Raw genomic sequence first — 24,326 nt, 5'->3', positions numbered from 1 at the left:
ACGAGAGGGGCGAAGCGGGGCGCGGGAGCTGCACTTGGCTCTGTCCTGACAGGTGAGTTCCTCCTCTGAGCTTCCTGGGGCCGCTGGCTGCGGGGCCTTCTCTCCGCCTACGGGTGGGTCCGGCCAGATTCAAAGGGCTCTACAGAACCCCCGGCTCCCAGCCACTCCGCCCCGCCTCTCCCCGCCTGTCTTTCGCTTTGGAATAAACTGCCGGGTGGCGGCCCGGCCGCCACAGCGTGATTGCAAGGCGACCACGGAAATGGGACGCACGCAAAATCGAAACCCAGTTCCAGGGCTCCGGTGAGACCTATCGGGGTTGGGCCGGCCCTGCGAACTCGTGGAGTCCCCACGCGGCAAACGATCAGGCGGACGGGCGGGAGTAGGGAGTCCCTGCGAGGGGTTCTGCGCCCTCTCCGCCCCTTGCCAACACCGCACACTGGCTTATTTGCATTTAAAGAGAAACGCTTGGAGGAAAACAGTGGGCGGGGCGGGGCACGCCTTCCCACCATGGCGATTGGGCCACATGCCTGCCAGTCAGGGCGCGGACGCCCCACCCTGTGGTTGTGGGTTGCGGGGAGAGGGTATGGGGGAGCTGCCCAGAGCCTGGAGAAGGGGAGCCAGTGCAGGAGGTGACTGGAGCCTCGGCCGCGGCTGAAACAGCGGTGGCGGCGCTCTCAGCCACAGCAGCTGAGGCTCCAGCTGGGCCACTGCTGCGCGGCAGACAATAACCGGGCTGGAAAACGAATCGAGCCGGGTAAGCGGGTAAGCGGGTAAGCGTTGTGGGCAGCCAGGAGGCTCCGCCTGCTCGCGATCCTGTGCAGACCCGCGTGCTCGGCTCTGGCCTCCCGGAGTGGAGCTGTGCGGCTGGGGAAGTCGGGTCCAGGCCGCTGTCCGTCCCCCCTTCGGAACCGGCTTGGAGGACTGTCTGGTGAGGCCAGAGCAGAGTCCCCTGGACGCGGGCCACCGAGGTTCGGGGGTGGGGGAAGGGGGTGGGCAGGCGGGCGGGCTAGCCCGGGCCAAGCCTCCCGACTCGCGGGGAGGCGGGGAGGAGGCCCGCACGTGCTGCCGCGCAGTCCCTGGCGAGGAGCCGCCATCCGGCACCCCAGTGGTGCACTCGTAGTCCAGGAACTCTGCAGCTTTGTTGTAGCACCTTAGCTGGAACAGCTGTGCTACGCGGGTATCTCTCACTCTAGCAGCCTTATAGCTGCCCCTCCTCTCCCCTCCCCTCCCCTGCGCATCTCCTGCCTCTCTCCTCTGCGGACCAAGCCAAGGTGCTGGCCTAGGTCCGACGGATTGAGGTATCTACACTGTACCTCCCCACTGGAGGAGCTGAGTTGGGCCTGTCGACTGCCCACTTCCCTTCAGAACCTTGGCCTTGTGGCCTTAACCAGCCGCACCCCCTGCTCCTGGGCCTCCAGGCGTATCTGGAGCCCGCCCCTGCGGACTGGCGGGGGAGGGGGCTCGCTGGACCTTGGGTTAGAGCTGCAGCTCAAGTTAGCCCATGTGCTAGAACTGCAAGGCCGCTTTGTCTCCCCCCTCGCTGTGCCAGGTCTCCCCTTGGAGGGCACTGGCCGCATTTTTCTCTCCAGCCTCCCTTTCAAAATAGCGATAAGCACGATGTTGGGACGGGGTGTCTCTATCAGAGGCCTAGGAAGCAATTATTGTAGTAGGGAAAACACCCTCTAAATGTTGTGAGAGAGCTAGAAAAGCAGTCAAACACTCCAACTTCGCAGTTACTTAAAATACCCAGCCCGCCCGCCGCTGTCATTGTCTACTGCAGACATTTCTGGTACTGGCGACCGCCCGACTTTGCCTAGTCTCCCTGGCCATGAAAGGCTGTGCCCACGAAGCTCGCGACAGACCAGGCTCCCGGTTGGCAGCTGGACTGTCCCCACAGAGCCGGCCTCCTTTTGCTCAGGCTGTTTTTGGCTTGGGCCACGGGGTCAAGGCGAGCCTATGCTCCCCTATGCCTCTGCTCCGCACACAAATGCCTCCCTCTATGTCTCTGCCCTCCTGCTTCATCTGCAAGAGGACTGGCACGGGGAGAGCACTGAGCTGTAGGAATCTCCCCACAATTGGGTATTCCAGCAGGGGCCCCTTCGCCACTGCCACTCCCCTCCTTCGGCCCCGCCTACTGCTCGCTCGCTGCACCTTGGTGTGCTTCTGGCAATGGACTCTCTACACTTCCGAGGAGCAGGAAAGAAGGAGCCACCCAGGAACTTGTCAGATCCTTTTTGGACCTTTGACCAACTTCTGAGGGGGGAGAACCATTTGAGAAGAGACAATGAGACCCAATAAATTCCTCACTTAGGAGGAAGGCTAGCTGGGAACTTCTGCAAGTACTGCGGATATTACATTCACCTCCCACCTGGACTAGTGCCAACACAAACTCCCTAACTTGCATCTGTGCATCTCCAGCGCAGGGCTGGACCAGCCCTCTGCCCTGCCTCAAACCAACAGCCACCTAACACATCCACCCTATGTAACTCCCCATCCCACACTCAAACCCAAACGCAAACGCAAACCCACTCAGTGTACATGTCTAGCTATTCTTTCTTCTCTGGCCCCAGCTCTGGGCCCTTCTGAGTGCCTTTCTTGCCTGTCTCTTGACCCATGATGATCTCTTCTTTCTTAGAACTCTTCCAAGCTGCCTGAGTCCTTTGAGCATTTGGGGGCTTAAATTATAATAGGGGGCAAGCTATAATTAAGTTTCCTTGCCTCTACTTTGTCTCCCTAATATCATGGATATCTGAGTTCTTTCAGAACCCCTCAGAGAGGTAAATGAAACCTGGACCTCAGCCACAGCCCTCTCAAAGCCTAGCAATGCATAGCAGTTAAATGCTCCAGAAGGACTTGCTTTCTTTGTAGAACTTTCAAGAAGACCTTTATCTCTCCAACTTGGAATTGTCCTGATTCATATCAAAGTGATTAGAGAAATGATACTCAAGACTCAGGTATTTACTGAGTATACCTAATGAAGATGGAGAAGGGGGGTGGGTTGAAACTAGAAGAAAAAAATAAATCATGATGTCTTCCTTCAACAGCAAGCTTAGGATCTGTACTGTCCAGACCCCGGACTACACAAATTTTGATTGCTGATTTGTGAGCCTAGAGACAAATTGTGGGGAGATGGGAGATCTATATATACAGGGGGATCCTCCTGAGAAATTTCCAGAAAGTAGAGGGGATTGTCTAGGCCAGTAGTAGTCAACCTTGCCCCTACCACCCACTAGTGGGCGTTCCAGCTTTCATGGTGGGTGGTAGTGGAGCAACCAAAGTATAAATAAAAAGATAGATTTAACTATAGAAAGTTGTTTTATAAAGATTTATTCTGCCAAACATAGTGAAAATCCGACATAAAGTACTTGGTAAGTACTTATTATTATATGCTTTAACTTGCTGTAACTCTGCTTTATAAATTTTATAAAGTAGTTACTTCCCTACTTTATAAATCACCATTACTGTGGAACTGGTGGGCAGTTAGAAAATTTTACTACTAACAGAGATACAAAAGTGGGGGGTAGGTATAAAAAGGTTGACTACCCCTGGTCTAGGCAAAGGGTAATGATATAATCAAAATTAGGAATAGGAGAGGGGGGCAGTGTAGGCAGACTGAGTGAGGTGACTGAGTATTTTCTGGTTGAGACTTTATGACTTTAAGGTGTTTGGTGCCCAGTGGTGGAGATTCCCAAATGTCAGGCTATGGAATGGGGAAGCTGATCCTGGGGGGGGGAGGAGCCATCAAAGAGTAGGGAATTTGGAGGTTTTGATTTTGTATGTTTGTGTGTGTAAATATGCCACAATAAACTGGAGTTTTAGCAAGGATTTTAGAGTGGGATCTTAGAAGAAGATGAGAAGCATGCCATAAATCAGGCAGGTAGTATCTAGAGGTAGAATTGGGGAATAGGCTATCTCTGGAGGGAAGTTCTACCGTTTCAGCCTCCCTTCTGCCTTGTGGGAGCTGAGGAGGGGAGCCTACATACCAACTTGGTGGAGACTATGTGGGACCCCGGCCTTCACTGATCTCAATTTTTTACAGCTACACAGACCTTTAGGGAACACCAGTTTCAACTTCTGTGCTTACATATTGGAATCCTGAGCTCTAGAAAGCAACAGGAACTTGCTTAAGGTCACAAAGCATTTAGGAATAGAGGAACAGGCTGCTGCCTCCTGTGCAGTGACTCTTTCCACTGTGTCCCACTGTGTCTAACGGCCTTCATTCAACACACCTCATTAACCAACCCCTCATCTCAGCTCATCTCACACGCCCCTCAAGAGTGAAGGGGGCCCTATCTGGGAGTCCCTCCTTCCCTAACATGACTCTTTTGTGCTTGTTGATATTGGTCTGCAGCCTGTTTGGGGCTGAAACTTTCAGAAGGAAGGGAAGTATTTGGAAGAGGTTGGCAGTCCAGTGATTCTCTCCTAGTGTAGGGGAGGTGTGAAAAATTTCTCAAGAACTATTACATTTACACTCTTGGAAAGTGTGTGTGGGAAGGGGGTGGGGAGAATGAACAGCCTTGCTCTGTTGGTCTAGGGATAAGATTTGAGACGAATAGCAGCAAGCCTGGCAGGTCACTGGCTTGTGTACAAAACTAAAGAAAGGTCTTCCAGCCCCCTCACTTACAGATAGGCTACTTGCAGCTAGAAGAGGGAATTCCCAGTATTATTCTATAAGTTCCCCTGCTTTGAATTCTGTGCAGGCAGATAAAATAGGTGATAAAGGAAAAGCCCCCAGAGGAGGCATTTCAATGTGTTCTTGTATTAATTCACCCATGTTGCTGCCAGGAAGTTCTTTAAGTTCTTTCTTAGAGCTAATCTGAACTTCTTTTGCTATTCCTAAACTGTGTGTGCGTGTGCGTGTGTGCGTGCGTGTGTGTGCGTGCGTGTGTGTGCGCACGCGCATGCGCGTGTGCATGCACGCCTGTTGGGGCTGAAATTGAGAACAGCTGGCCACCATTGCTCTTCTGCTTAGCAATCCTTTGGAAATGCCATGGATGTCAAACCATCTCTCCAAACTACAACTACTGTTCTCTCTTTTTAAAGTTTTTTTTTCTTTTAATTTATTGATTTTAGCCAGAGAGGAAGGGAGAGAAAGACAGGAATATCAATCTGTTCCTGTATGAGCCCTGGCCGGGGATCAAACTGGCAAGCAACCTCAGTGCTTCAGACCAATGCTCTTACTGGTGGAGCTATCCAGCCAGGGCCAACCACTGTTCTCTTAATTAAATAATCACAGAACCTTTCATCTCCTCTCCTTGGTCTTAATTTTCAAACTTGTGAATGTGTGATATATCTCTCGCAAGGCAGGGAGGGAAACCACAACCACTGTAGAAGTACAGGTGCCAAATGAATGAGGGTACATTGTTCCCCTGTACCTCCCTTTTTGGGATTATGGGATAATATAGACAATGGCCCAAAGAGTCTTAGTAGAGTCAGAGGCAGGCATGCTGGTGCTGCAGGGGCCTTTGTGACCATTTAATTTGTGTTTCTTGTTATAGAGCCTTCATTTCCATCATCTCCTATGGTCCCTCCTCCCTTTTCTACTTGGCTTCCAAGCAGATACTAACCCTCCATCTCCAGCCCGCACCCTTCAGCCTTCACTGTTAAGGGCCGCAACTTTCCTCAAGAGAAAGAGTGTGCGACTGGGCCTGCTGTGGTACTCCTCCTCCTCTCTGGACAAATAGAAAACATTCACTGGCCAGGCCTAGTGCATTTTGAAAGAGTAAAATGTTGGGCAGAGTTGTGGGGTGCAGGCATGAGTAGTGAAGATGGGCCGCAGTGCATCTTGTTCCTGCAGTGGTAGACTGGGCTCAGCAAACCAGGGATGCATACCTCCAAGAGAAGCCTAGAATCCCCCAAAGTCATATGCCCTCACAATGCCTCCTGGATTAGCAGGCAAAGAAATGTGGGCCCAGGACTACCCTTCCCCCAGCTTCTCACTAAACCTGGGACAAGTTGACCCATAGTCCAATCTCCCATTTCTAGGTGTGGAAACTGTGGCCCAGAACAAAGAAGGGATTTGTCCAGTTTACACAGAAGCACAAAGCTCCTGGCCCCTGATTCAAGGCTTCTTCCTCCAAGTACACTGATCCTGATCCCCTCCCAACCCTTAGTTTCCTTAGCTGGCCTCTCACATGTTATGGTTTGTATATGGAAGTGGATACGTAGGAAAGTCAAGGGTCTCCATTGTTCACTTGGCTCATTTTCTCCTCTGCAGGCTTCCCCTCAGCTGCCCTTATCTATTTCCCTGAGGTTAACCATTCTCTTTTTCTTCATCTGAACTGGGGTGGGCAGTGACGCCTTTCTTCTGTCTCCAATCTTGCCCTTGCTATGTTAGTACTGACACAGTGGAAGCCGTTATATGCAGGCATCCATCCCAGACACATTTGTCTCTAAGGAGATTTAGGAACCTGAGAGGGGAGTGGCAAGCAGGTAGCTCTAAGGGTCCCTCTTGTTCCTGGCAAGCTGAGCAGGAAACCTCAGCACTCTGGGGAGACAATGGGCACCAAGAAGACTCACCAGGGAAGCCTGTGTCTTGGGAGGGGTGGTGTGTAGGTGCTCAAATCTCCCAGACTGGAGAAGCCCCTGTGTATTGGGGGCTGGAGGCTGAGAGGCAGAAGACTGAGGGTAGAAAAACTGGAAGAAGCGTGCAGGGAGAACAAGTTTTGAAGGTCAGGTAAAGGGGTTTGTGTCACCTTGAGAGGACATGGCGTAGCAGCTAGGGAGCTGGAGTGGAGAAGGTGGCTTCAAGAGTCCTCATCACAAGGATCCTTTACTGAATATCTACTTGGCCTCTAGTGAACAAGCTGCTTTTTACGTTTACCATCTTCAGTCCTTACCACAATCCTGCATGGTAAGTAGCGTATTCTTCATTTTACAGATAAAGCATTTGAGTTTCAGAGAAGTTAGGCCACTTTATCGAACCCCATAGCCTGTAAGGGGTAAAGCTAGCATTTTAGTTCTGGGCTAAGAAACTTCAGCTGAATTGGAATTCAATTGAACCTGTGTTGACTGAGCTCCTGTTCTGTGCTGGATGAAGTAAGTATACAATAAAGGAGGGTCGATCCCAAACAGATGAATGGACAGACTGAATTACCCAAGGCTGAGTGTGTTTACAGCTCACTGGGAGCAGAGGAGAAAGGGACCAATGTGATCCTGTGCAACCTCTAGAGTTTGTGGGATGCCTTATCAAGAGGAGATGCCCCTCAATAGAAAGGATGAAAATTCATGGAGGGGTAGTTGCAGGGGCAGCTTGAGTGGGGCCAGCATTCTCTCCAGCTCCACTGAAAGGTACCAAGCTGAGAAGACCTTCCTTCAGGCTCTGAACAAATGATTTTGAGAGTGGACCTTGTTTGTGGGGTTTAGAAATGTATTATTAATGCCCATAAGTTGATAAGTGGATAAATATGCTGTGGTACATTTACACAACAGAATACTACTGAGCTGTATAAAAGGGAAATCTTACCTTTTACAACAGCATGGATGGACCTGGGGATTATTATGCTAAGTGAAATAAGCCAGTCAGAGAAAGACAAATACCATAGGATTTCACTTATATGTGGAATCTAATTAACACAATAAACTAACAAAATAGAAACAGGCTCATTGATAAGAGAGCAGACTGACAGCTGTCAGAGGGAAAGGGACTTGGGGGGTGGGTGAAAAGGTGAAGAGATTAAGCAAAGAAAAAGCTTATAGACACAGACAACAGTGTGGGGAAAGGGGTGATGGGTAGAAGCAGGTAAAGGGGGGTATGTGGTGATGGGAGGAGACTTGACTTGGGGTGGTGAGTGTGTGGTGCAGTTTACAAATGATGCAACGTTACACCTGAAACCTGTGTTATTTTATTAACCAATGGTAAACCGATAAATTTTAAAAAAAGAAATGGGTAATTAAGTTTCAGATCTCATAGATCCATTTATTTATTTATTTTTATTTTTTACAGAGACAGAGAGGGGGGATAGATAGGGACAGACAGACAGGAATGGAAAGAGATGAGAAGCATCAATCATTAGTTTTTTGTTGCAACACCTTAATTGTTCATTGATTGCTTTCTCATATGTGCCTTGACCGTGGGCCTTCAGCAGACCGAGTAACCCCTTGCTCGAGCCAGCAACCTTGGGTCCAAGCTGGGGAACTTTGCTCAAACCGGATGAGCCTGCACTCAAGCTGGTAACCTCGAGGTCTCGAACCTGGGTCCTCTGCATCCCAGTCCAACACTCTATCCACTGCACCACTGCCCAGTCAAGCTAGATCCGTTTCTTTAGACAATAGTTCAGATTTTGCATCTTCATCCCAGTTGGCAGGTTTCTGTTTGATCCTTTTTTTAGCCCCTCAAACTTATCTCCCAAGGGAAGTAGATGCAGGGGAACATGTTCCATGGTTTGAGAGTAAGGGTGGTGGTGTCATTGAAGAGAGCAGACACAGGCTGGGTTGACAGCTCTTGGCTTCTGGTCAGCAGGCTTTTTGGAATATATCAGATGAGGCCAAAACAGTGGCAGCCAGTGATGACTAGAAATGCTTCAGAGAAGGTTCTGCTGGGCTGGAGTAGGGGGAGGTGGGAGGGGGAGATGATGACTCTCATGTGACAAGTCCCTGCATAGTCCTTGCCCTCAGTGTTCCTCGTTTGGTTGAGGGCTAGCACAGTGCAGCAGAACGTCTTGGAGTTGGGACTCTAGAGGCCTGGGAGCTGGTTTGGCTCTGTCACTATCTCACTGTATGACTTTAGACAGTTTCCTTCCTTGTGACAAAGAGTTACCATCTCCCATCAGGGAACATGGGTGAGGGAGTGGGGAGTACCCTATAAACTGGTAAGTACCCTACGTTGGGTGAAGGGTATCAGTTAATTTGCATTTCCTCTGATATTGGTACTTTAGCCTCCTGTGAAATAACTACAAAATTGCGTTCATTTACCATTTGGGGAAACTGAGGTCTAAGGTGGCTTGGTGACTTATCCATAGGGCCCCAAGAAGCATGCTATTCAACCATAACTGAGGTAGTTTTGCTGCTAGAAATTGTCCATCTATAGTTTGAATAAGATACAATGGCAGGGGGGCCCAGAGTGGGCTTTCCCCCAGGAAAATTGCTTAGAGGAGTTCTGAGGGATTGTGGCCACGCCTCTGGAGCTACTGCATCAGTCCTTACACTTCTTCCCTAAGGTAGCCTTTTGTAAGTGGGCCCTGGGAAGCTGGGCCAGAATGTGCAAGGCTGGGGCTGCAGCTGTTTCCTCCTTATCGAAATGTGTCCCTGAGGCAGATTAGTGACTGGTCTCCTGCGTGTGTTTTGAGGGGAGGGGGAAGGAGGAAGCTCTGCCCTGGTAGCCAGCCACCCACTGATGCCAGATGGACTGAAGCTGGCCTTTGGAACAGGGTTAGCCATAGCCCACACCCTGTCATGATAACAGCAGCTGCAGCAGACAGCCGCACAAGGTGAGAAACTTAAGGGTTGCAGGGCATGCATTTGGCAGGACTACTTTGTTGGCAGGAACCATGATGGGAGGCAGTCCCAGGCTGGGGAAGCTGCGAAGTCTGTCTCTTGCTTTTCCCTTTACCTTCAGCCCCACTTGACCCTCCTCGCCAGTGACCTCTGTAGTCCCAAGTAAAGGCAGTATAGCCTATTGGGGAACGATAGCACTATGCCTGGAGGGGTAGCCAGGAAAGTAGAGAGGGGACCTAGGCCTAAGGTGGCTATGTGCGGTTGGCTCAGGGGGCTACCAGCTGTCAGTCATCAGTGCTACCTGCTGTCCCACTTCTTTGGAGGAAAGCAGACAGAGACACTGAGTGCTATAGGGAGTACATGGCCCTGGGAGGGACTAGGCAGGAAGATAGCATGGTTCCAAGGCCAACTCTTGTCAGCAAAGATGACCCTGGGCCTCATTAGGAAGAGGGCTTGAAACTGCAGGGAGAGAATCTCAGTCCCAGGGCACAATCCCGCCTAGTTCACCCATTCCCGCCACACAACCAGAGGGCTTTTTAAACTGCCCTTAGGAAGGGACTCTGTATAAATCCACATGCATCTTTAAACTCCTCTCACACCTGGCTCCTCCTCAGTGTGGGATGAGACAGCTGGTCCCTCCGGCTCTCCCCCATAAGTGGCTTTCCCAAATGAGCCTTTGACACACAGTCTGCTACTTCCTAAGTTACTGGGCCCTGACCCGGGAGGCAGTAATAAGAACAGTAATGCCAGTCTTTCTCATTCGCACTGCACTTGGTACTTTGCAAAGTGCTTTTGGTGTCCATTATCCCATTCAAACCCCACGCCATGGCAGTGGGCTGGGTGGATGGGGGTATCTATAGAGGGGCTGTTTTGATCTCCAATTCACAGCAGGATGCCTTGGCTTGGACCCCAGGCTTGGCTTGGACCCCAATCTGCAGTCCATGGGTCCTTCCACAACATATTGCAGATGCCTGTGACAACTAATAGGACAATGTAGAGAGTGGTTTGGCCTCCACCCCAATGGAGCACAAGGATAATGGCAGCAGAAGGCCCAAAGGAATTTTCCCAGAACCCTAAACCCAGAAGGACAATATAGACTTTGACTCACGAGGAAATCTCAGCCCAGGAGATTTTTCACTTGGCCCTTGGTATTCCTTGATGCTAGTTCATGTGTTCCTCCCCCTAAATCATTGCCATTTATACTCACTCCTGTTGGACAAGACTCAGCTTGAATGTCTCCTCCTCAAGGTAGCTTTTCTGAGTCCAAGGGGTTGTATGTTTGTCTTTCAAATTTATCTTGGGATATAATAACAAGGTAGAAGGAATGATAACCCTCCACCAAATCTTAAGCAATAACGGGGGCTCTTCTTTAAGGTTTGCATCGTGTTGTACTTTCAGACTGTTGCATATAGGACTCTCTCAGCTAGCCAGAGAGCTTCCCAAAAGCAAGAGTTAGGGGTTCTCCTGTTTTGTACCACCTTGCCTCACTATGCTCAATGTCTGTCACTTACCAAATGTTCAGAGAGACTTGTATGAATTCCACAGAGGGGTGTACAGTTTCACAAACAACTGCACTACTGCATCCCTGTCTCATTCATGCCCACACTATGATGTCAATGTTGTCAGTAATTTCAGGGCTGATGTGAAAACATCTGTGCTTGCCTGACCTGTGGTGGCACAGTGGATAAAGCGTCGACCTGGAAATGCTGAGGTTGCCGGTTCAAAACCCTGGGCTTGCCTGGTCAAGGCACATATGGGAGTTGATGCTTCCAGCTCCTCCCCCCTTCTCTCTCTCTGTCTCTCTCTCTCTGCCTCTCTCTCTCCTCTCTAAAAATGAATAAATTAAAAAAAAAACCAAAAAAAAAAACATCTGTGCTTTGGAAAGTGGGAGGTTGGTGGTTCACATACATGACAGCTCTTATTCCCATCAGACCCTGGGGTCAGGACTCTGAGTGGTTTGTGTGTGTGTGTGTGTGTGTGTGTGTGTGTGTATAATTGTGTGTTTGCAGGGTGGAGGTGGCAGTGTCTATTGGGACTATCAGTTTCAGGGATGAGCTAGAACAATGTCATGTAAAAATATGCAACAAGGAAAAAATACCCTAACCTGAGCAGATGGCAATACAAACCTCTGCAGAAAGGGAATCAGATATGTCCCCCCCTGTTTTATTTTCTGGATAAGCAGCCATTATCTCACTCTAAGTTTAATATTCAGTTCTGCAGAGTGCGCTTGATGGAAGCCTGAATCACACTAATGATTCAAATATCAAGCCAAGCGTGGCTCAAGGCACAAAATTAATGTTTGCAAAACAGAACCAGGGCTCCAGGAGGGTTCCTCTAATGAGGTCAGAGGCTAGAGTGTAGCTGACAGTCTCCTCCACCCACAGTACTGGCCCATTGTCTCCAACTGGAGGTGAATGCATGACTCTTATTATGGTGGCAACTCTCACAGGGCTGATGCACAGGGCAGCTGTCCCCAGGTCAGCAGCAGTGCTTAGCTCTCTCTGGCTCCCACAAGCTGGTCTGCCTCCCTTCCCTTATCCTATCTCTCAGTCTGCTAATGGCTACTCTACAGAAGAGGGACATAATGGTGAGGAGTTGTACAGGAAGGTCACTGGGTTTTAGCAGGCTGCCCACTGATCCAGCCACTGTCTAGCTGTAGTGACTGTTGTAAATTAATCAGCCTTGGAGGGGAGGTGGGTGGCAGTTTTCTCCCCTTCTTTTTATTCCATCTCTGTGGTATTTGCATATTTAGAGGATTGTGAGCCAATAGCAGAAGGGTGTGCCTTACGCCAGGTTTATTTATTTAAATACATTTTGAGAGGCTAACTCCCAGACCAGTAATATGAATCATGTGGAGTTGTGCCTTCAAGGAGTTCCCTTTATAGATGGAAGCCAAAATAATGAGGAATGAAGAGAAGAAACAGTCTACCTCACAGTTCTAAAGTAGAATTTAGCCATTCCAGTGGCCAAAGGCCACATTAAAATCTCTTCCCAGCAGGACAGTCAATAGAGTCTGACCTAGACCTATCCCACACATAACTGCTATGGGGGAGGTTTTGCTAGGCTTCTTGAACTGAGGATACTAAAGCCCAGAGAGTTCCTTGCTCCAAGACCACCATGTAATCTTAGCGGATCCTGAACTGCAGCTCTGGAATGTGGGTCTGTGAGGCTCCTACTCTGGGTTTCTGAGCAAGATTCTGCTGGCAGGTTAGGGAGTCTGTGGGGAAGAGGTGAAACCTCAGGTATACTTCTCTTTTCCAACCCAGACAAAGTCTCAGTGAGAGCCTAGGCTAATGTGATCTTGGGACCTGGACCCCACAGAGTTTAATAAGGACTCAATGAACTATTTTGCCATATGCTTTTCAAAAATTCTGTTACCAGAGCTGACATCCCTCCTGCCTTTGCTGCCTCTCCCTAACATACCTCCTTTGATTAAGCCCGTCCATATCCAATAGCACCACTGGGCCCTTCTCACCGCTGCAGTTACCCCTCACCAGTGCAAGGAGGGTAGGGATGATGGCTGCCTAGTGCTCAGTGTAGAGATTTGCTGCCTTGGGGCCCAGAGGAGGCTGGTCCAGCAGGCCAAGCATAGGGAGTGCATTAAGGTTTTCCTTAAATTTTTATCATTTTCTTTCTTTCTTTCTGGTTCCACTCATACCTGAAACCACAGGCACCTGTGAAAACAAACCCTGATTGGATACTTGCTCACCAGCACTGTGTCTCTATCTCTCTCATCTCCTGCAGACCCAGCTGTGACACTTCCTGACTGATGATGCTCTAGCCGTGCTCATAAGACAGAGGCTGCGTTTTCAGCCGAACATACCTGAAGTGTCCCTATCACCATGGAGATGCAAAAAGATGAAGCTTCTCAGGCTAAGGGAGCAGCGGCCTCTGTAGATACCAAGGACCAAGGAGTGGAGAAAGGAGCCAAGTACAAGGCAGTTCAGCCAACAGAAGGGTCAGTGTCAGAGCCACCTTCATCTGGCCCAGGTAGGCTGAAGAAAACTGCCATGAAACTCTTTGGTGGCAAAAAAGGAATCTGTACCCTACCTAGTTTCTTTGGAGGGGGGCGGAGCAAAGGTTTTGGGAAAAGCAGTTCCAAGAAGGGTCTTAGCAAGAGCAAAACCCATGACGGCCTGAGTGAAGCAGTCCGTAGTCATGAAGACATCCTCAGTGAAGGAACCAGCCTCTCCTTACCTTTGCCTGAGTCACCCTGCCAACTTCCCAGTTCTCAGAGCACCCATGGGGCTTTGGAGACTGGCTCCAAATGCAAGATGTCTGTGGCTGGAGCCACAGAGAAGGCTGGGGCCGAAAAGGTTTCCTCTGCACCCAAGCCAAAGAAAGGCCTGAAAGGGTTTTTCAGCAGTATTCGCCGTCACCGGAAGAATAAGGTCTCTGGTGCTGAGCAAAGTGAGTCAGGGGCCAATGACACTGAGGAGGCCAGAACCAGGCCTCGCGAGCATGTCAGCTCAGTCCTTCTGGCCCATGCTGAGGACATCCTTCAAGACCCAAGAAAGGAAAATGCCAAACCCCAAGATGCCCCTGGGCCAAAAGTTTCTTCAGCGTCAGAGCCTTCTCCAGCAGCCACTGAGAAGACAGACTGTAAAGGTCCAGAAAAGACTGTGGGAGTCTGTGCCTCAGGACTCCTGCAGCCTAAGCATGCTCCTGAAGCCAGTGGCCCAGAAGACCCCCAGAGCCCAGAAACAGGGGAGAAGGTGGTGGTAGGAGAGGTAAATCCACCCAACGGCCATGTGGGGGACCAACTGAGCCTCCTTTTTGGAGATGTCACATCCCTGAAAAGTTTTGACTCGCTGACAGGTTGTGGGGATATCATAGCAGAGCAGGACATGGACAGTATGACAGACAGCATGGCCTCTGGAGGCCAGAGGGCCAACCGAGATGGGACCAAGCGAAGTTCATGCCTGGTCACCTACCAAGGAGGAGGTGAGGAGATGGCCTTGCCAGATGACGATGAGGAAGAGGAAGAAGAAGAGGAAGAGGAGGTGGATTTAGAGGAGGAAGAAGAGGAAATCAAGGTGGAAGAAGATGATGACTTAGAATATCTGTGGGCAAGTGCTCAGATGTACCCAAGACCCAATCTGAATCTGGGCTGCCGTCCTACAACTTCCCCGGGCCACCAGGGCTACGTGCTCTTTAACCCAGGTCGGTCTTATCCTGGCCTAGTCCCTGGAGACCTCTTGACTCCTCAGAGTGACCAGCAAGAGTCTGCCCCCAACAGTGATGAGGGATATTATGACTCAACCACACCTGGATTTGAGGATGATTCAGGGGAGGCCCTGGGACTTGTCCGCAGGGATTGCCTGCCCCGGGACAGCTACAGTGGAGATGCCCTTTATGAATTCTATGAGCCAGTTGATAGTCTTGATAATTCCCCACCCGGGGATGACTGCCTTTATGACCTCCATGGTCGCAGCTCTGAGATATTTAACCCCTTCTTGAACCTTGAGCCTTTTTCTTCCTCTCGACCGCCAGGGGCAATGGAGACCGAGGAAGAAAGGCTAGTGACCATCCAGAAGCAGTTGTTGTATTGGGAGCTTCGGCGCGAGCAGCTTGAGGCCCGAGAGGCCCACGAGGCACGTGCCCAAGAGGCTAACACCAGGGAAGTCTATACCCTACAAACTCATGCCAGGGAGGCTCATGTCCGAGAAACGCATACCCAAGAAGCTCATATCAGAGAGGCCCAAGCCCGAGAGTTTTATGCCAGGGAGGCTTGTACCCGAGAGACCTGTGCTAGGGAGGCCCAAGCCCGCGAGGCGCGTGCTCGAGAGGCTCAAGTCCGAGAGGTTCAAGCACGTCAAGAAAAAACCATCGTGGAGTATCAGATGAGACCACTAGGCCCATCAGTGATGGGCCTAGTGGCAGGGGCCTCAGGGGCTTCTCGGACTTCCCACCGAGGAACCACATCAGCTTTCCCAGCCACTGCAAGCAGTGAGCCAGACTGGAGGGACTTCCGTCCTCTGGAGAAACGTTTTGAGGGAATGTGCTCCAAGAAGGATCAAAGTACCTGCCTGATGCAGCTCTTCCAGAGTGATGCTATGTTTGAGCCAGACATGCAAGAAGCAAATTTTGGAGGATCTCCCAGGAGAGCCTACCCTACTTATTCACCCCCTGAAGAGCCAGAGGAAGAGGAGGTTGAGAAGGAAGGAAATGCCACCGTGAGTTTCTCACAAGCCCTTGTGGAGTTCACCAGCAATGGGAACCTCTTCTCCAGCATGTCCTGTAGCTCGGACTCTGACTCATCCTTCACTCAAAACCTACCTGAGCTGCCCCCCATGGTGACCTTTGACATTGCTGATGTAGAACGGGATGGGGAAGGCAAATGTGAAGAGAATCCTGAATTTCACAACGATGAGGACATTGCAGCCTCCTTGGAAGCTTTTGAGCTGGGCTACTACCAGAAACATGCCTTCAACAACTACCGAAGCCGATTCTACCAAGGCCTGCCCTGGGGTGTGAGTAGTCTCCCCCGATACTTGGGACTGCCTGGCATGCATCCACGACCTCCGCCTGCTGCCATGGCTCTCAACAGGAGGAGCCGCTCCCTTGATACTGCAGAGACCCTGGAGCTGGAGCTGTCCACTTCCCAGCTGGCCCAGGGCTATGTGGGCTCTGAGGAGCTTCAGGCTCAGCCGGAGGATTCAGATGAAGAAGAAGAGGAAGAATGGGGTCGAGACAGTCCCTTGTCCCTCTATACTGAACCTCCAGGGGCCTATGACTGCCCTGCCTGGGCTCCCTGCCCTCTTACAGTGGGGACAGGCCCTGCCTGGATAAGTAGCAGTCAGTTGGATGGACCTTCTAGCCAGTCTCCATATGGGCAGGCAGCCTGTTGCATACCTCCCGTGGCTATGTCAGTATTGCTGGCAGTACCAGAGCCAGAGCCGAGGGCATCTGGGGAATCCAGGCCTCAACTAGCTCGACCTTCATATCTACCCCTTCCCATGGGCCCTTGTTATAATTTCCAGCCACAGGCCTCCCAGAGTGTGAGGACCAGGTCTCGAGATATGCTGCTGCCTACTGATGAGCCAAGTTGCTCTTCTGGTCCTGGAGTCTTCAGCTCTAGCCCTCTGCCCCAGGCCAAGCCTGTGGGCATCACCCATGGCATCCCTCAGCTGCCCAGGGCCCGGCCTGAGCCCCCACAGCCTCAGCCCATTCACTATGGGGTTTCTACCTTCGCCCTGTCAAAGGAGAGGGCTGAGCAAGGTGCCTCTCTCCCCACCAGCTACTCCTCCACTGCCATAAATGGAAACCTAGCTGAGTAGTCATCATCAATTCTGGAGTGGGGACATGGGTCCTGAGCATGTGAATGGGGAGCAGGGGTTGGACAGAGGGTTTGAGGGTGGGGGTTGCTATTTAACTTGAAAATCCTTTTGGCCAAGGAAAGCTCCTATGAGTTTTCACCTTTGTTTTCCCACTTCCCTCTTCTGCCATCTGCGGCCACATTCAGCTCAAGTACACCTGCCCTGGGAGGCTGCTGCTGCTGTGCTCCAGTTTTTGCTTTTGGGGCTTTTTCTTGTGACCCGTGCAGGGTTTGAGATGCTGTACTCTTGTGCCTATCCCAGTTTCCAAGTCATATATATATCAGCATCCTTGATATTGGCTAAGCCCTTAGTGCCCCCTGCCACTCTACCACTCAATGAATGATGATCCACTGATGAACAGACAGGTCTGTACTGCCTCCCATGTGGAGACGGGGCTTGTTTGCTTTTAGCAATGTGAAATTATGGTATGGATCCTCCTCACCCCCACTCTCTTCTGTCTTGGCATGGCTGCCACCATTACATCAGATGGCTATAATTTATTTGTCCCAGCTAGCTGTCCTTACAGAGGATCAAGTAGCATGTATCTCACCACATACTGCTGTGGACTTTGGCATCATAACCAGATGGGGGCCTTTTCATTTGGCCTGCCATAACTCAGGTTGAAGACAAAAATGCTAATTTCCTTAATGGAGTGATCAAATTAATCCAGTTGAAATCAGAAGACAAAATAGGGTTCCATCATAGACACTGCCATAAGTCTTGAGCTGTGGAATGATAAGATTTTTATTTTTCTTAAGCTTGTGACTTTCTGAGTTGCAGGTGCTTTTGAATTTTGGTTCATTTTTTTTCCTCCAAAGGAAATTTTAATAATCTCCTAACAAGGAATACATACTTTTAATTGAGATACAAAAAGGGAAGCATTCTAAATTAGGCTTGGCTATAGGGTTGCAGGTTTCAGGGGAAGGATGAGAAATGGAGGTTCGTTGTCCCAGCCAGCAGGAGAGAGGATTTCAGATTTTGCAGTGCTTGAGGCAACCCAGCTTCTTAGAAGGGAAAATTGCCCCCCCAAAAAAATACAAAAAAGGTCCTTATACCTTACTCACCCCTTCATTTGGAAGCTGAAAAAGAGGCTCCAGACTAGCACTCCCAAGAAAATATACCAAAGGCCGCTAGGCTGCTGTTCTGGACTCTCTAAAGAGTTTTCATTTTCTAATTAGTCAAGTCCTTAATATCATCGAAGGACCAGGCTTCTTGATAGGAAAGACTGACCTGCTCTCACTCTGCCAAGCTTCAGGATGCTCATTTACATGGCAGTTGCATCCCTTTAGGCACCCTCTTTTCTCCAGCATCCACACAGTTTTGATGTTAAACAAGCCTAGAATTACTGGTGGAGAAAAGTTGTTGTTAGTAAGACATTGCAACAGGCTAATCTTACCAGGCTTAGCCTCTCATTAGTCACCAATATGAGAGGGTACCTTTTAGAATTCTTTATTGGAACTAGCATATGGAACATTTTTTTTGCCCGGATGTGTTGACCTAAATTATGATTCTTGCCACACACACCCGTACCCCCTGGTTGTTCCTGTTCTTGCCCCGACCCAACTCCCACCCACTCCTTCTGTTAAAAGAAGAGGTCAACAGGGCTCCTGAGATGTGGTATTCGGTTTGGGAATAGATGCCATTGACCACACCCAAGTCACAAAGGTGACTTTATGGGCAAACTGCCCCTTGGCAAATGGATGTGTTTGTACTGGTCTTTGTCACCATTTCTCAGATTGGAGTTGGTCCAGTGCCCGTCTGCCCAGAATCAGGCTTGGCTGGTAGTAGCTGTACCCACCCCAGGAAGCATTACAGAAGTTTGCATAGCACCAAAACCTCCACTCAGGGGACCCAGACCAGCTCTCCAGGCTGACTTTGTCTACATCCTGAAGAAACATCAGCCATGAAGCTGGATAATGCAATAGGGTGAGGAAATCCCTCCTCACACTAAGCACAACATTCCAGGAGAGAAGAGCCCCAATTCCAACCGTCTGTCTTTTCACCAAAGTTGCCCTGGGAGGATGGGTATGAAATTGTCCTGGCTCTTTGACAGGAAATAAACACTCACCAAATGCCTTTACAATAGGGGAAAACCCACCACTTGCCTCCTCCTTTGTCTGCTTGTCCTTGGGAGCAGCTCAAGCTCCTGACTAAGTGGACTATGGCAGCCACAGCAGATAATAGAGCCATCACCAGCCTCCAGAGCTCACTGGACCACCAGCCTATCTGAAAAGAGAAAAAGTAGGTGGTCAGCCTTTGGCTAAGGGCTGAGAGTTGTCCTCATTGACAACAAGGCAGGAAGAGGTGCTGCCTCTGAGAGGAACAGCCATAGCCCTGACATACTTTCTGGGCTGTAGAAGGTGGCATACCACGGAGTAGGGCCTAGGATTGTAGCAGTTTATGGTTTGGACAACATTGCTGCCTGCAAGTCCTTTCACTATTCTGTCCAGCTCAGGGACAGGAAACTTACCACCAGCAGTGGGGCAGTCAGGGCGCATGGCTGCAGAAGCAGGCTCCTCTTAGAGTCTACTCTGGATCTAAGCAGTTCATGGTGAACCCCAGGTACAGCCTAGAAAAGGAAGAAAAACCTACATGGAAATGTGGTCACAGTGCAGGGTGATATGGAGAGCCAGCCAAGAACCAGGCCTCTTCCCAAACATAGTCCAGCGCTTGCTTGGCTGACACCAAATATGCCCTGAATAAAGGTGTCTGTGTCAAGTATACACCTAGGCTGTGGCCAGATTGAAAAGCCTTGGGATCCTGCTTTTGGATGTGATATCAAAAAAAGATATGACTTGAGAGGATGTGGCTGCCCTCATCTGTCTATCCAGCAGGCTTATGTAGTGCCAGACCGCTCTGATCCTGAGAATTCACCAATGAGACTGGACCTTAGTGGACCAGTGACTGGATACAAAAGGCCACCTAGGAGGCCTCTCCTAGGGCTGCCAGTTTCTCGGTGCTTTAGCACCTTTGAGGAAGCCCTCCCTTGAGGCCCAGATAGGGCCTGCTCTGCCCTTTGGGACTCAGCTTGGGCACCAGTTAATGAGCCTCCTGGGTCAAAGGCTTCAGTTGATACTAGTCTCCCTCCTTTATGCTGTAGCAAGGAGGGAAGTAGTTTCTCACACGCAGGGTGCATTTCCCTGGTCCTGCTGCCAGCGACTTCTTCACCCTGGCCAATGCCACCACTATACCTGCCCTTGGCCCTTGGGCCTGATTGCTAGAGGGAGGCATGGGGGGGGATTAGCAGGGAGACTTCAAGTTTACCCATGTCTATGTTGCATCCAAGTTGTTTTTAATATACATATAATATCTCAAAAGTCAATTATCTATTTTTATATTGTTTGCATTTTATAATCATGGAAAACTATCAGTTCTTTTCTGATATATTTTATTTTTAAGCGGTGCTGTTTACAGTTTTAAAAACAAAGATGATGCAAAAATTGATGCTGCTTGTGCAGAGGGCTGGCATTTCAACTGTCCAGGGCCCTCACTCTTCCCCCTCTCCCCACCCCTTATGTATCACACTGTCCATCCCCTCTCTCCATGATAAGGACAACGGAAGATGCCCAGGTACTAAGACAAATCCAGGTGACTCAGCTATGTGGAACCTGGTAGACAGCATGTTGTTTTGTGGCTTTTTTTTCCTTTTGGACCCTGCCTCTGCCCTGTTTGTAGACCTGGAAATACTTATGTCTTTGTTTCTCCCTCTTATTTTTATTCTTTATGTTATGTGTCTTTGTTTTGAAACCAGAGTGCCCATATTGTGGTATTTGTAATGTTGAATTTCTCCAAAGGAACATTTGGAGGACAGGGACATTCTCCACCCATTGGGAAATGTAGAGGGTTTTGACCATGCCCTGTGTCCCCAATAAGTTGGGGGAGACAGATGGCAGTGAAGATTGAACCATCAAGAATTAGCCATCTTACTGAGGAAACCCTTGCATGAAACTTATTAGGAGCTCAGTTGATTGGAACGTTCAACCAGAAGAGATATTGGAGACCTTGACCCTTTCTGCTGCTTTGGGGTAATCTCTCCCCTTACCGCTATTCCTGCTTCCTTGCCCCCCTCCAGCTCACACATGGATAGTACTTTGGGAAACAGTGACTGTTGGGGTGATGGCTTACTTGCCTGATCCCCACTTTTTCATCCTATAGTCACTCCAAAAAAGAAAACCCACATGGCATGTATATGTATAAGGGTTGGGCTTACTGAGAGGTGGGGTTTTAATTATTCCTGTTTACTATTGGTGCTTATTTTCCCAGCTGTATACAGGGGTGGGCGGGAGGGGAGAAACCAGGAATGTATATTTAGTCATGTTAAATAAAATGGCTGGGGGACAGAGGGAATAAATTAGGAACTGCAGTACATCCCAACTGTAGGTATAAAAGTTCTTTCTTTTCCAGTGAAGAAAGGGGCCCCTTGATGTGCCCCTAGCTTTCTCTTCTCTATTCCTGAGACTTCATGGAGTCACCTGGATTGTGACCTCTCTAATCCTTAATTCTCACTGACATCTGGATATCTTAATGCACTTTCTGTTTGTAACAACATACATTTCTTTTGCTGAATGCTAATAAACTGGGTTCAAGAGGGACCCCCAGTCATTAAAGTGAATTCTTGTAGTTTGTTCCACAGCAGCATGCCTGTGACCCATAGTTTCTGGGTTTGCCTTAAAGGTCCCACACAAAAACCTACCCGTGCCATCAACCAGGAAAAGGTGTTGTGCTAATGGCTTCTGTTTCTCTAATCCAGACTCTTACCCTTGACCTCTGACAAGCGAGGGCATCTGACACCTGATGGTGGGCTTTCTTGAGTCCCACCCAATTGCCAGGTCCAAGCCAGAAGGTCTAAAATAGCAGCTGCTTGAAAGTGCTGAGAGCAGTGCTGTCACAGACACAATCAGAGGGCTTTCTGGGACCCCTTCCCAAACTGGCAGAAAAGCTTGGTGGTCTCCAGGACCTCATGAGTCAAGAATAAGCAAAATAAAGCAAATTAGCAAGAGAGAAAAAGGAGAACCTCCAGGGATGGGAGTAAATTATTTATAGAAATTTAATTATCTGTCCTGGGCTGCTAAAAGAGGGTCGGGTTTGTTCTGGGAACTTTTGGAGCAACACTTTCTGGGAGGTCTTATATCTATAGGAAATTCATGGGGATTGTGGAGTCAGAGAGGCCCAGGTTTGTGCCTTAAATTTTGACCCTCAATCAATTGGGGTTGGACATATCCTTTTTCCTTCTGAGTCTCAGTTTCTCCATCAATAATATGTGGATGACAAGGACATAGGTTTAACTAGACTAGTTTCCATAAGCAATTCAGAAGATTGGGCTACCTCAGACCAATGGAAAATTTTCAGCTACTTAAGTCCAGTACTCCCCACCCTGATTCTGACTCATTTGGCCTTGGGTGGGTTTCTTTATTATGGTACCCCATATGATTGATGCATTGGACCTGCTGGACAAGATGAGTGGTCAGAGCTCCTATTCTGTTGTGACTGATGCCTGCCTTCGCTGTGGCCACCTGGGGAGTCCTTTGCAATAGTGGAAAGGGGTGCTAGTGGAGGGAATCTTAAGACCTCCCTTGCTTAGATCATCAAGAAAACTATCGTAGTCAGCTACATTGCTGATTCACCTGAAGTCTGGGGTTGTGCCTAGCAAATGGGCTGCCTTTGTTCTCAGTTTCTGGTAGAGCAGATGTAAACCCAACAGATATGAGATATTTGTGCAAGCCTTTTGGGGGGTGCTATGGGGTAGCTGCTAGCTCCCATTGCCCCCAGCCTGACTGGACTCAGTGCCCTACTGACCATATTTTCATTGAATAATTTCTAGACTTAGGCTGCACTGCATGGTTTATGCCAGCGAGACCTAGTCAATAAGAGCAAGTAACCCTGAGGGTATCACTTTCTAGGAAGCAATTTCCATTATCATCTAAAAGGGCCTGAAATAGGTGAGCAAAACAGATACTCTAGTTTTATTTCCCCCTCCTACTTTACAAACGAGAAGATGAAGGGATAGAGAAGTGAAATGACTTGCTCAAATTAGTATAGAACATTGACTGCAAGTCAGAGTGAGAAGGGTAGGCAGGCTGGGACAGAAGGTTTGGTAGAAGGGAAAGATTACTGCTAATAATTCTCCAAGTGCAGAATGAATATCATTAATATGTGCTAAACCAGGGGTCCCCAAACTACAGCCCGCGGGCCACATGCGACCCCCTGAGGCCATTTATCCAGCCCCTGCCGCACTTCTGGAAAGGGGACCTCTTTCATTGGTGGTCAGTGAGAGGAGCATAGTTCCCATTTAAATACTGGTCAGTTTGTTGATTTAAATTTACTTGTTCTTTATTTTAAATATTGTATTTGTTCCCGTTTTTTTTGTTTGTTTGTTTGTTTTTTACTTTAAAATAAGATATGTGCAGTGTGCATAGGGATTTGTTCATAGTTTTTTTTATGGTCTGGCCCTTCAATGGTCTGAGGGACAGTGAACTGGCCCCCTGTGTAAAAAGTTTGGGGACCCCTGTGCTAAGCACTAGACACTTTAACTACATTTTCTTCTGCAAGTCTTAACTCTAGCAGGTTGGCATTGTTGTTACCTGCATTTTCAGATGAAAAAACTGAGCCTCAGTTAGATTAAGATCCTTGCCACAATTCAAAGCCAGATCACTGGACTTCTAATCTCATTCTTTTTTTCATTGCATTTGAGTGAGGCTGCTGGTTAGCTGTACATTAAGGGTGCTAGGATATGAATCCCAACAATGCTCCCAGCAGCAGGCACAATGTCAGAAAATCTTAAAGCTCTACCTCCTTATCTCACTGGACCTAGCCTAGCCTCTCAGCTCCAAGGCCATTTTAAGCACGGGGAGGGCCTGCCTTTTCTCCTATTTCCACTTCTACCTCCAGTGTTGGATCTCTGGGAAACTGTTGCTAGCCACGTGGGTCACCCTCATTCCTCTTAAACCTGATAATAAGTGGCTTGGGAAAGATGATGAATAGCAGAGTGAGTCAATAGACGTGAGCACTTAGATGCCTGGAGAAACAGTCTCCTGCCACTCAGACTTTCACCATCATCAATTGGAGTACCGCCTCATGAAGAGTTACTTAATTGTAAGTCACTTAATAGCTACAGTGGGAAATGGTCTCATTTTCTCAGAGAATTATTGTTGTCTGATAGGCTCTTGAAGGCTCCTCTCCTCTGGTCCTAGAGTTTCTGTCCTGCTTTTCCACTGCCTCTCTTTGGATGCCTGAGTACATTTTTTGTGTGGTTCTCAGAGCCCGTGGAGCACCTCATGAGGCTTCCCAGGAGATCCCATGCAGCATCCATCACCAACAGGAAGTGGATTCTCTGCCTGGCCACAAATGCTGTGATTATAAGTAATGTCATGTCCTTCAAGAGGCTGAAAATGAAATAGATGTCAGCTATGGTCAGGCAAGAAATAGTCCTTGTTTGTTTTCTTTAAAGTGACTCAGGCCTGACCTGTGGTGGTGCAGTGGATAAAACATCAACCTGGAAATGCTGAGGTCGCCGGTTTGAAACCCTAGGCTTGCCTGGTCAAGGCACAAATGGGAGTTGATGCTTCCAGCTCC

General features: G+C 49.1%; 1 protein-coding gene across 4 annotated transcripts; it reads left to right on the top strand.

Moving 5' to 3' along the window:
* Positions 1-573: 573 nt before the first annotated feature.
* Positions 574-21,009, top strand: AMER1 (APC membrane recruitment protein 1). 4 transcript variants are annotated; one of them, XM_066250137.1, is made up of 2 exons: positions 574-754; positions 13,180-21,009. In XM_066250137.1, exon 2 carries the CDS (start codon positions 13,278-13,280, stop codon positions 16,713-16,715), a length of 3,438 nt encoding a protein of 1,145 aa, XP_066106234.1. In that variant the 5' UTR covers positions 574-754; positions 13,180-13,277; the 3' UTR covers positions 16,716-21,009. The 4 variants fall into 4 exon arrangements, with proteins under 4 accessions (XP_066106234.1, XP_066106233.1, XP_066106235.1 ...); XM_066250136.1 differs by having other exon boundaries at positions 574-928; XM_066250138.1 differs by having other exon boundaries at positions 574-968.
* Positions 21,010-24,326: the final 3,317 nt, after the last annotated feature.

Source organism: Saccopteryx bilineata, chromosome X (genome assembly GCF_036850765.1).
Source record: "Saccopteryx bilineata isolate mSacBil1 chromosome X, mSacBil1_pri_phased_curated, whole genome shotgun sequence".
Classification (NCBI taxonomy): domain Eukaryota; kingdom Metazoa; phylum Chordata; class Mammalia; order Chiroptera; family Emballonuridae; genus Saccopteryx; species Saccopteryx bilineata.
The sequence above is the reverse complement of the archived record's forward strand: the minus strand, read 5'-3'. Positions and strand labels throughout refer to the sequence as shown.

Excerpts from the sequence above, each read along its gene's own strand:
- AMER1 (XM_066250137.1), top strand. The coding sequence starts at position 13,278 with ATGGAGATGCAAAAAGATGAAGCTTCTCAGGCTAAGGGAGCAGCGGCC.